The 13,316-nt window shown below is 47.8% G+C and overlaps 1 protein-coding gene across 1 annotated transcript in view; it reads right to left on the bottom strand.

Moving 5' to 3' along the window:
* The window catches only part of PPP2R5C (protein phosphatase 2 regulatory subunit B'gamma), a 72,886-nt gene extending 61,898 nt beyond the window's left edge, over window positions 1-10,988 (bottom strand). Inside the window, exons 1-3 of the mRNA XM_044271456.1 lie at window positions 10,808-10,988; window positions 7,326-7,391; window positions 86-245 (exon numbers count right to left, since the gene is read on the bottom strand). Coding sequence (XP_044127391.1) covers window positions 86-245; window positions 7,326-7,391; window positions 10,808-10,834 — 253 coding nt within the window. The 5' untranslated portion in view covers window positions 10,835-10,988. The remainder of the gene's footprint in view (window positions 1-85; window positions 246-7,325; window positions 7,392-10,807) is intronic.
* Between the last annotated feature and the right edge of the window lie 2,328 nt (window positions 10,989-13,316).

Genomic DNA, 13,316 nt, shown 5'->3' with positions numbered 1-13,316 from the left:
GACAACTATTTTGTTTTTCAGGACAACCAGCGCAAGAAAGGAAACGCACGATGCCCAGCTATAAGCAATTAGACCGTGCACGCACCTTTGAGAGCTGGCAGCTTCTGAAGTTCGCGGTTATTGCTCACGTTGAATCTTGAGGAGCTCTGACGCTTTTCCTTCTTTACAACAGCTTGAGGGGTGGGTACCTTGATTTTCGATACCTGAGCTGGTGGGGGGGCACTGTTTGCCTTCTTGTTAGACACCTAAAGAAAAAAATAATATATACATCTATAAAATGAAGGTACCAAAACATAAATCTGGCCACAGATACAATTTCACCTGAGCATCACACAGTACTATTTTCCACCACAGCAGAAGTGGAGGGAGAGAGACCCATTATATCTGACCACCCGGTCCTGTCAAGCTGCAGGCTACATGACTAAAAGCTCCCATACACATTAGGCTACTGTCGGACGAACCGGCCGTTTTGGCAGGACCAGCTGACAGTCTAATGTGTATGGGGCGCTCCTGACTCTCCCACAACAGATCGTGTCGGGTGCTTTAAAAGCTTGAGCCTTGGGTTCTTCCGGGAGATAACCCGATGCCACAGGTGTCTGGCAGCGACCTTCTCCTCTCCCAATGAAAGCACATACACACTCAGCCAAAGCAAGCACGTATGAAGGACTCCGGAAGGAGAGCCTTGAGGCCGACAGCTACCTAGGTGTGTGGGTACCTTAACAGCCTGAAATCTCTTACAATGGCAAACCAGAATTTTGGATGCAGGCTACTGGCTGTCTGCAGTTTTGTGCATTGGACTACAGTGAACCCTATATAATATTCTGTCTCAGACCACCAACTTGTCAGTACTCCCCTCCTTGCACCACCAAACTTTTTCTGCTGCCGCTGCCATTACCCCCATGATCTGCACTCCATAATATTCCGTCTATACCTGGAAGGGATTTTCCAACAACAGGCATCGCTCCTAAAAATAACGCTCATAATACTTTCATGAATCCCCATACATAATACCGTCTCCTCAGCGTCCAATCACTGCCACGTCACGGTGGCCACCAGCCAATGCTGCAAGGGGATGGCATTATGGAGGACACATCACCAGAGGAATGAAGGGAGAGTGAAAAGAGAAGTGTGTTACCAATATCAACAGCTGATGATTTAGGAGGTTGATCCCCAGACTGATGATAAATGTATGATCGCTGGGGGTCCGATTGTTTGCTCCCTGACTAATCACAAAAACAGTGGTCCCCAAGTCCTCTGCATGAATACAGCAGTGGTGCATGTAGGACCCCTGCTCCATTCACTGTTTGTGGGACTGTCAAATACAGCTGCTTGGCTTTCTCTGACCGTCTCATAGAATCTAGTGGAGCGGTTCTCAAGCTCAGTGGGGGCCTCCGCTATCGAACCCCCAGTGATCAGATCATTTTTACCTAACCTGGGGATAGGTGAGAAATGTTCTTTTGGGGAAGCCCCTTCAAAAGGGGGTATTCCCATTTTACACATTTATGACATATCCACAGAAAGCAATACGTGTGACATATGCGGGGTCCACCTATCTCCAGAACTGGGGGGGCCACAAAGCTCTCGGTGAGGTGGCTGCTGGCCATCAAATGCAGGCAGAGAATGAATGGAGATGTAGAAGGCATGCCTTACTGTTTCCGTAGACTCCTCCCTTGCGTTCCTTGTGCGTCACTTTCTCCATTCACCTCTATTAGAGTTATAGAATTGCTGGGCATGCGTGCCTCCTCTCCATTCCCTCTCTGCTTGGAAGTGTTGGCCAGTGGCCGTCTCACCAGGTTGGATATGGGATGCTTCTTGCACACAAACTTTTTTTTCAGTTTACGTTCTGTTTTTTGCGTACCATATACGGATCCGCAAAAAAACGGAAGGTACTCCTTATGCCTTCCATTGCTATATTTTCATTCAAAGATAGAAAATGTCCTGTTATTGTCCGCATAACGGACAAAGGATAGTACTGTTCTATCAGGGGCCCGCTGTTTAGTTTTGCAAAAAAACTGAATGCACACAGACGTCATCCGTATTTTTTGCAGATCAGTTTTTTTGAGGACCGCAAAATACAGAAAAATCCATATGGTCGTGTGCAAGAGGCCATATTATGCTGATGTAAATGTCTAAGGCTACTTTCAGACTAGCGGCACGGACCTCCGGCAGGCTGTTCCGTCGGGTGAACAGCCTGTCTGATCAGTCCTGCCGCTAGTGACCGCGTGCCTCTGGACTGCAGCTCAGTCCCCATTGACTATAATGGGGGCATGAGCGGAGTTCCGGCGAGGAACGGCAGCGCATGGCGAGAGGCTGCCGGAATAAAACTACGACATGTCCGACATTTATTCCGGCAGCCTCTCGCCGTGCCTTGCCAGAACTCCGCCCCCATTATAGTCAATGGGGACGGAGCGGCAGTCCGGAGGCACACGGTCACTAGTGGCAGGACGGATCCGACAGGCTGTTCACCCGACGGAACAGCCTGCCGGAGGTCTGTGCCACTAGTGTGAAAGTAGCCATAATCTGGCCATTTGATGATTTAGACCAGGCATCCTCAAACTGAAGCCCTCCAGCTGTTGCAAAACTACAACTCCCAACATGCCTGAACAGCTTACAGGTATAAGCCTACAGCAGGGCATTGTGGGAGTTGTAGTTTTACAACAGCTGGAGGGCCGCAGTTTGAGGATCCCCGAGTTAGACGTCTGATCATCCAATGCTCACTTCTAGCATACAACTACAATATGAGATCGGTATGCTTGCCCCCTTTAAATCCAGCACCTTTCTGATCTGGTAGGTCAGACATCCTCAAACTGCGGCCCTCCAGCTGTTGTAAAACTACCACAATGCCCTGCTGTAGGCTGTTCTGACATGCTGGGAGTTGGAGTTTTGCAACAGCTGGATGGCCGCAGGTTGAGCATGCCTGGTCTAAAATGTTTGATATTCCAGCACCTACCACAGGCATTCTAAGATGGGACTACTTCTTTAATCTGGCCATTTGATGATTTAGACCAGGCATCCTCAAACTGCAGCCCTCCACCTGTTGCAAAACTACAACTCCCATCATGCCAGAACAGCCTACAGCAGGGCATTGTGGGAGTTTTACAACAGCTGGAGGGCCGCAGTTTGAGGATGCCTGACCTACCAGATCAGAAAGGTGCTGGATTTAAAGGGGGCAAACAGGGGAAGATGCAACCAGCCATGCAGTTTTGCTTAGTACATGGCAGCCATTCAGATGAAGTTCTTATACAGTAGTTCTGGTTCACACAAGATTCCCCAAATGGAAGACATCCTCCCCCCCGAAATTATGTCCACGTCTTTTATGGTCCATATCGTGAAGGGTTGTCTTAAAGGGATTTTTCTCTCTATATTATTTCATGTTCCTGCCTTAGACGACGTCTCTCGCCACCAGTCTGTCATTTACATTCAGAGTCAATCTTAGCAGCACATCAAAGAAAGTAATTACAGGCGAATGTGCGCTGCGGGAACAGTAAGATCATTGCGATACGAGACACACAGGAAGTCAGGTACGCATACAAGAAGGTGGCGAGATCTTAACCTATTAAGTGAAAACACTAGACAGGCCCTATAGAGAAATCAGACCCCTTCAACACTGCTCGGCGACTTCCGCTGTGGAAAACCTGGCGCAATAATTTTTTCTCTATGCAGATCAGCGAATGCGCGCTCCGGTGATTTGCATTCTGGGTAGCGTCATCTTCACACCAGTCATCGGGTGGGGGAAAAACTCCCTATCGCCTGCATATTACAAGCTACGCGATGCAAGTCTCTGTAAAGAAGCTTGCCAACATATATGCCAAGGTACAATATATCTATACAGTGGAGTATACTGGAGGTATACAGTAGGAAGTCTTCCGGGAGTATACCTCTGTAATAACAGCCTTGCCCTGCCACAATTGGCAAGCGCCGTGCCAAATTACATACTGCACGTGCCTGCAGGATCCTGCCCTCCGAAAATTTACTTACAAGAGATCAACAGCGGACGCTGCCAAGTTTGGAATAACCTCTTGTTTACACAGCGTCTCATGCAAAACATAATGTAGGTCTATCTTGCCAAAAATGACCACTTATATTGGGCAAACACCCAAAAGGTTAGAATAGTGTTGGTATATAAAAAAAAACAACAAAAAAAAACACCACACCTTTGTTGAGCTGACATCGAAGGGGGGTCCCCTAATCAAGATCCCCATTGATGGAGTCTATGGAAGTGGTGCAGCCCCCCCCAATAATAAGAAGTCCCCCCCCGAGTTTAGCCTGTGGTATAGAAAAGGGTTGACAAGCTGATAACTCATCACTCAGCATCATGGGTAGATCAGCAAAAACTGCGGCAATCAGATAAGATCGTATTCTGATGTGGCAGACATTGGGATGAAGAGAAAACAATCGACGTGGACACCGACACAATCGGCGGCATGCCAAGCAGCCGTCAGGGGTCTGGAGAAGGCATGCCAGGTTATTGCTCCCATTACACCCAGAGGCAGGGAGTTTGTTAAAATCACTATGTCAAATGCTCACAAGTTCAAGTCCCCTAAGGGGGCTTAAAGGGGTTATCCAACATCATACAACAGTCACTCGGCCACTCACAGGGAATATACGTACCCGGCTCCTGGTCCCCACACCGCTGCTTCTCCCTGTACATGGATGAAAATAGCCGATGCTAGGGAGGCTTGTCCCCATCTGCCATTGGCTGCTCGCCCCCGACACCGGATGTTTGCATCCGTGTACAGAGAGAAGCAGCAGCGGCACGGGGACCAGGAGAGGGGTAAGTATATTCCGTGTGAGGGGCCCAGTTGTATGGTGTTGGATAACCCCTTTAAGTATAAAAGGAAACAAAACAAAAAAAAAGACACACAACTCATCACCCTATTTCTATATTCATAATATTAAAAATAAAACAATTCCTTAATGTTCAAACTATTACACATGGTGAACGCCATAAAATCCAGATGCCAGAATTGCCATTTTTAGGTCAACTAAACCTCCCAAAAAAACTTTAAAAAATAAATTTTTCAAATAGTATGTACCCCAAAATGGTACCTCCCTCAGCTGGTGTGAAGATGGGGGAAAAAAAATAAACAAAAATATACGCATTTCAGAAAATGGCAACACAAATCAATTTTGGTTTTCAAAAGGCTTTTGATTTTTTAAAATTAGTAAAACCTCCAAAACCTTGTACTGCTGTAGTCCGACTCGAAGAATACATTTTCTCACGTAACTTTTACCAAACACTAAACCCTCGTAAAAATGAAAGCCTAAGGCCTCTTGCACACAAACGTTTATTTTTTTTACCCGGTTACGTTCCGTTTGCGGTCGGTACGCGGAACCATTTAATTCAATGGGTCCGCAAAAACAACTGAAAGGTACTCCGTATGCATTCCGTATTTTTATTGCCCGCAAATCACGTTCAGTGGCTCCATTTAAGTCAATGGTTCCGCCAAAAAAAAAATAAACGGAATGCATACGGATTGCATCTGTAGGTTCCGCAAAAACGGAAGACAAACTATAGAAAAATGTTATGCCCGGCCCAATTTCTTTATGTACTTACTGTTTAAACATTATTGTATGCTTCTGTTTCCAATCCGCAAAAAAACGGATCACAAACGGAAATCAAACAAAACAGAAGCGGAAACACTACTGATCAAAAAAGGAAAAACTTATCCATTTAAAACAGACTGCAAAATACAGAAAAGCCACACGGTCGTTGTGCAAGAGGCCTACAAGAAATGGCCAAATTGTTTTGTTTTCACCCACATTCCCGCCCGCAACTTTTTTTTTACAGTTCTGCAATACATTAGATGGAGCATTAAATTGTGCTATTAAAAAGTACAACTCGTCCTGCTGCAAAAAAACCATCACATGCCACGTTGACAGAAAAAGAAGAAAGTTATGTCCCTTGGAAGGCAAAGAGGAAAAAAACAAAAATAGGCTTGGCTGGAAGGGGTTAAAGACTAAAAGAGTATTGATGCAGACTGAAAGGAGTTGTACGCTTCTTACTACTGATTACATAACCTCAAGATCAGCGGTGGTCCGACCCCTGCGGATCAACAGTTTGAAGAGAAGGCAGCGCTCGTACGAGTGCTGCCTTCTCTGCTCTGTTTACCGCAGCAATTGCATGATGAGCAGTGTAATTACAAGTATGGCATCCCCATTCACGTCTATGGGACGGCTCGGTTCAAGTGAATACTACAGGTCATCCCATAGAAGTAAACGGGGGGACGCCATGCTTGTAATTACACTGCTCGTCACTGCGGTAAAGAGAGCAGAGAAGGCAGCACTCGTACAAGAGCTGCCTTCTCTTCAAAACAGCTGATCCGCAGAGGTCCCAGGAGTCAGACCCCCGCCGATCGGATATTGATCACCCATCCTGGGGATAGGTATTTAACAGTAAAAAGCAGACAATTTCTTAAAGGGGTTATCCCACTTAGCGTTTTTATACTTACCTGCTGCCACCGCGCGTTCACTTCCTGGATTCTGGCTGGGGGCGGGTTTCATCTTGATTAAAGTCTTCTCCCGGCCGTGCCGCGCGCTGGACTGAATGCACACGCCGCCGCGCATGCGCAATGGTGACTTATTCCTACAGAGCCGGCGTGCGCGTTCGCAGCTCTGTACTATTCTGGCCGGGAAGAAGTCACCGTCGCGCATGCGCGGCAGCGTGCGCGTTCAGAACAGCGAGCGGACCGGCCGGGAGAAAAGGAGTCGTCTTCTGGGCAAGTGCGACCTTCCGGCTTTTGGAGAAGAGCAGTGGTCGTAACCAGGGGAGACCGAGTCACAACAATCAGGTAAGTGGGTATGAATTTTATCCTAATCGGTGGGGATTTGTTAATAAAGTATATTTACAAAAATGATCACTGTCAAATCATTAACAGATTTAACAGTGATCATTATGATGGGATAACCCCTTTAAATGTCAAGATGTCTCTTACTGCTCTAGGCATTTGGGGATCATGAGAATTTGAATCTGACATACCATCTCTTTCTTTTTATCCAAGGGCAGATGTTAGGTGACAATATGCAGCTGCTCCATGCACATTGTGGATGTCTATATATAAAGCAGACTACTTCAGCAATCTATGCAAACATGCACACAAACCATACACCCCCCCCAACCTCTGTCATCAAGACTGGCTTTTAGAGACCAAATTTTAACACCACTTGGGGCATCTACTCCTCCTGATGCACGTTTCCCTTTGATGCCGGCTGCTCCTCATTTCCTGTGCTGATCTAAGCTCCGTCCACAGTCCCAGCTCTCCTGCTTTACCACAGAAAATCCTGACGCGTGCCAGAGCCGCACAGGGGCCCTCGCCAGCACTCACTTCATGTTCAGGGTTCTCTTGTCCTTCTTTTCCACTTTTGCCACTTTTTCCAGTTTTTGGAGGTTCCTAGAATACAAAGCAAAAAAAAATTAAAATTAAAAATCTTAATTAGTAAAATCGGACCCCAGTTCTCCTGCAAGCAACAAACAAGGTACGCAGGCCTGCCAGAGCTAACCCTGAAATCCGTAGACAAAGGAAGAGGAAGGCCAACCGTGACCCCCCAGGAGCCAGGGGGAGGCCAACCGTGACCCCCCAGGAGCCAGGGGGAGGCCAACCGTGACCCCCCAGGAGCCAGGGGGAGGCCAACCGTGACCCCCCAGGAGCCAGGGGGATATTTAGGGCTTATACACAAGACCGTAGTTTCAGTCAGCAACAGATCCGCATTTTTTTGCGGACTCGGTCATCTCAATGGGGCTGCAAAAAAAAAGAGGAACATGTCCTATTTTAGTCTGTTTTGTGGACAACAATATGACTTTTCTCTGGACCAGGGGGGTAAAGGTGGCGTGCTCACAGCCGGGATCAATGTTTTGCAGCCAACCTAGAGTCAACGGGAGATTAAAGCGGAATTATGGAGCCAAATCGAACCAAACCTGAAGCCTGTGGGGGCGTGTAATAGGAGGAGACCGCACATATGGATCTGAACATCTCTGGAGAAGATACGTGACGTACAGTAGTGATTGTGGGGGCAGGGAGGTTTTTACACTTCCTGTCACTCATCCCATTGACTGACGCTATAGACGGCCTCGCTCCGGCATGACATGGCTGACAACGGGGAACAACAGATCGCAGAGCACCGCTTCGATAGAATAGACCCCTTCATTTATAAAGGACAGACGAAAGCAGAAAAACATGAGGTGGTGGGGAACGCTGAACGACCTTGAAGCCTTCTGACAATTATTAGCACCCCCCCATTGCTTTGGATGACTTCCATTGGGGAATTGTAATTCATGCGATTGCCTAAGATAATAAAACGCCAACCTCTTTACACTAAACGGCATCAGAAAACGTATAATAATATAATCAAAGGCCACAAATTTAAGAAAACAAAAATGAAATTCTCTGACTGTAAATACTGATTGAATTCCTCTCTAACCTGTAGGGAGCGATCCCCAGGAGCCCCTAATTTCTAGCACATGGGGGCTGCAGTATTAGTGGAGGTGCAGGGGCTGCTTTCGGCTATTCTCCTACACAGCGTTAGGTGGGGGCTGCACAAAACCCCATTCTCTTCAATGGGACAGTGTTAGTATAGCAAAGTGTGGGGTCAAAAGTGACGCAGTGTCGTTCTAGGGATCAAGGGGGGTCCCGGGGTCACACCTGCACATTTCAGAAATGGGTCACCAGACCTCAGTAATGATGAAACGTACCTACAACCAAAGAAGAAATTTCCACCATCCATACTTTGGGGCTGACAAAGTCCATGGAGCGAGAAATCAAATCCACTGCCACCAATTGACTAGTCCAACTGGCACCTAAAGCCTCCTGCTGTTGAAAAACTACAACTCCCAGCATGCTGTAACCAACAGTGGCTGTTAGAGAATGTTGAGAGTAATAGTCTTACAATAGATAGTGAGCCACAGCATGGAAACTACTGGCGATAGCATTCTGTCCATGTGTGGGGCTGATCAATGTGCAGGTGACCCCGCAGTGGCCTACGGTGGTAACGGACCGCCACTGTGGGTCACAGGACAATCGCACACCAGCCCCCGTCTGCGAGTATCAATGTGAACGGCATGAAGTAACATTTCTAATAACAGAGCTGCAGAAAAATCTCGTCTCAACAGAAGTCAAACTGTGCAACTTTATCACGGGGCCGGGGCTAGGACTTTGCCTTTACTCCCCATAGAATTCAGTGTTGTACAGAGGCACCAGTTAATAAAACCACCGTCATCTGTGACTTCTCACACTGGGCAGCGCTCCAGAGCCACTGCCACCCCCCATAAAACCTGAAGGTGAATGTAAACTGAGAGACCAGTACGAGTTCACTGCTAAACACCATTTTACAGATTATACTCCAGAGCTGCACTCACTATTCTGCTGGTGCAGTCACTGTGTACATACGTTACATTACTTATCCTGTACTGATCCTGAGTTACATCCTGTATTATACTCCAGAGCTGCACTCACTATTCTGCTGGTGCAGTCACTGTGTACCTACATTACTTATCCTGTACTGATCCTGAGTTACATCCTGTATTATACTCCAGAGCTGCGCTCACTATTCTGCTGGTGCAGTCACTGTGTACCTACATTACTTATCCTGTACTGATCCCGAGTTACATCCTGTATTATACTCCAGAGCTGCGCTCACTATTCTGCTGGTGCAGTCACTGTGTACCTACATTACTTATCCTGTACTGATCCTGAGTTACATCCTGTATTATACTCCAGAGCTGCGCTCACTATTCTGCTGGTGGAGTCACTGTGTACCTACATTACTTATCCTGTACTGATCCTGAGTTACATACTGTATTATACTCCAGAGCTGCACTCACTATTCTGCTTGTGGAGTCACTGTGTACCTACATTACTTATCCTGTACTGATCCTGAGTTACATCCTGTATTATACTCCAGAGCTGCACTCACTATTCTGCTTGTGGAGTCACTGTGTACCTACATTACTTATCCTGTACTGATCCTGAGTTACATCCTGTATTATACTCCAGAGCTGCACTCACTATTCTGGTGCAGTCACTGTGTACATACATTAAAGCTGCGCTGTTAGGAATATAACCAACAGCAAGTTTGCTGAATGATTTTATTGCCAACCAGCAGAATAGGGAGTGCCGCTCCAGAGGATATGTATGTAATGTTTACAGTGACAACTTCATACATGGTATATATATATAATATTGTATTGAAAAGTAAAAATGTCCTTTCATTTTGGTTTCTGCCCAGTGACACATGGACGGAGCTGTCACTGGTCATAGACCAGACTATGATGAGATATTTCCTATAGGAGTCCGTGGAACTGTCACCGTGCCTCACTGACAGCCTGTGATGGTAGAAAAGGTCAGCGCCTCCTTACAGAAGCTTCAGGGGGTGAAGAATTATTCAGACTGGAAGAGTTTCCCATAGCAACCAATCAGATCGCGGCTCTCATTCCTCATGGGCTTAGTGTAAAATGAAAGCAGCGTCCTGATTGGTTGCTGTGGGCTGTCCGGCTTGCACTAGTTTTGACGCCCGCAGCTCGGGACGTTGTCAGGGCTCCGCCGCTCCAGATGTTGTCAGGGCTCCACGCCCCCTATGCTGCAGGCAGGAGGAGAAGCCGGGCGTGCACGTAGAAAGTTTCCCCCCCTGCATGCCGGGGGATGACCGGCGACCTGCTGTGTGGGATGCCGCCTCCCCACAACTTCTATTACTCCAGTCCCGGGCTAGGCCCTGGAGCGCCCGCTAAAGTTCAATCCCTGCTGCCGCACCTCCCCTCACGTCCCCGCGCCGCCGCCCACCCCGCACACGCTGCGGCCGGATACGGAACACTCACTTTGTCCTTCTTGTTTTTATTCGGCATGGCGGCGCTCCTGGCTAGGCTGCGGCTGGTGGTGGCGGCTCTCGGTGACACTCACCCCTCCCCCGGCCGCCTCCTCCTCCTCCTCTTCTTCTCTGGCAGCTCCGTCTAGTCCCCTCAGTTCTTCCCAGGCTGCTGCCGCAGCGCCTCACCTCCAGCCGCGCTTGCTCCCATTGGCTGCCTTCAATCACGTGGGTAAACGTCTATAGGTCGAGGCCCCTCCCCGTTGTTTTTTGGGGGCACGCCCCTCTTTCTTTTGGGGTGTTCTCGTGAGAGGTGGAGCGGGAGTTGGGGGGGGGTGACGAGCGGGACCCGGGACGTCCGGACTCCGGAGCCTGGATATCGTGGGACAGTAGTATACCAGAGTTCCTCAGTGTGTGGCTACCACTCTCATCATCCTTATCCCCCCCCCCCGGTCTGTACACTATACTTCAATCATCTTTTACTCTTTATGCTCTCATCTTTCTGTTCCTTGCCATCACCCTACCTCTGTATACTGTACTGCACCTATCATCCTATACTACTACTGCAGCTATCACTATAACACCCATCATCCTACCTCTGTATACTGTACCTATCATCCTATACTACTACTGCAGCTATCACTATAACACCCATCATCCTACCTCTGTATACTGTACTGCACCTATCATCCTATACTACTACTGCAGCTATCACTATAACACCCATCATCCTACCTCTGTATACTGTACTGCACCTATCATCCTATACTACTACTGCAGCTATCCCTATAACACCCATCATCCTACCTCTGTATACTGTACTTCACCTATCATCCTATACTACTACTGCAGCTATCACTATAACACCCATCATCCTACCTCTGTATACTGTACTGCACCTATCATCCTATACTACTACTGCAGCTATCATTATAATTTATAACACCTATCATCCTACCTCTGTATACTACTACTGCAATTATCACTATAACACCCATCATTCTACCTCTGTATACTACTGCAACTATCACTATAACACCCATCATTCTACCTCTGTATACTTTACTGCAGCCATCACTATAACACCCATCATTCTACCTCTGTATACTTTACTGCAGCCATCACTATAACACCCATCATTCTACCTCTGTATACTTTACTGCAGCCATCACTATAACACCCATCATTCTACCTCTGTATACAGCACTTCTATCACCACTACACCCATCTTCCTACCTCTGTATACAGCACTTCTATCACCACTACACCCATCTTCCTGCTTCTGTATACTATACAGTCCCCTATCATCACCACAACTATCATCCTTCCTCTGTATACTGCACTCCACAACACCCATCATCCTATCTCTGCATACAATATTGCATCTATCACCATGACACCCATCATCCTTCCTCTGTATACTATTCTCGACATATATCACTATTACTCCCATTGTAAACCCTACAGTATGTTTACCACGCACTAGCTCCCCCATCATCCCACCTGCATCTATCACCACCACTCCCATCCTCCTGTCTGCACCAGACATCACTTGTAGCTCTTCCTTCCGTTTTATTCTGTGTCCTCTTTCAGCCTGGGGTCGAGGACAGGAGAGCGATGTCTGCAGCTTCTCAGAGAGGATTTCCTACAACGCTACATTGTAACACACCCTCAGCTGATTGAGCAGGAGAAGACAATGACCATGTTCCACTTTTCGATAAAAACTGGAATGTCTCTGTTCACTGACAGCAAGTAGAGATCTTGAAGGTGCAGCTTCATAAATTGACGTGCTGCTGATTTAAAGCTCACAGCGGGGGTCAGTTTCCGCAGTGCCGCAAGTTTTCCGCCCTCCCTTTACATATGGCACTGGGGGGTGAAAGACAGCTACGGATGTCATGAATGCTGGGCAGGTGCAGCACGGTGGCGCCCCACGGAGGGAGAAGCTGGCGGGACACGGTGCTCCTCGCATGTGCCAGCAGCTGGTTTGTAAAAGGGCATGTCCTTCCCACCTTGGAAGGCTTGTTGGGTGTGTCCTGTAAAGGCTTCAGCTCTTGAGGGTGCTGGCAGCTGGTGCCTAGGGGCGCACAGGCAACACCAGCCACCCAGAGACCGGGACAGTATCTGCACGTGTCCCAACTTCAGCAGGTCTTAAAGGGGTTGTCCGTTTAAGAAAAGCACTAACCTATATATCGGTGCTGTGCCGCAGCACCGAGGGCCCCACCCTCTGCTTCCGGTCCATTATCATGTGCAGCCTTGAACAGGAGGAGGAAGGATCGGACATGTTGAATGTCATCGCCCCTTCCTTTTGTTCTGACTGGAGATGAGCAACCACCTCCTTTTCTGCCATTGAAAACACATGCATGCTCGGCTGGACAAGCATTCGTGTGTATGGGAGAGTCTGGAGGAATAGCTGTCCTCTGAATGAGCCATCTGTCCCCAAAGTAGATGGAGCATCAGGGCGGGCCGCTCCTGTATGGGAGTGCTGGAGATGGCAGTACAGTGCTTGGCTATTTCCTGCAGTC

This window comes from Bufo gargarizans, chromosome 11 (assembly GCF_014858855.1).
Source record: "Bufo gargarizans isolate SCDJY-AF-19 chromosome 11, ASM1485885v1, whole genome shotgun sequence".
NCBI lineage: Eukaryota > Metazoa > Chordata > Amphibia > Anura > Bufonidae > Bufo > Bufo gargarizans.
This window is presented reverse-complemented; position numbering and strand designations above follow the sequence as displayed.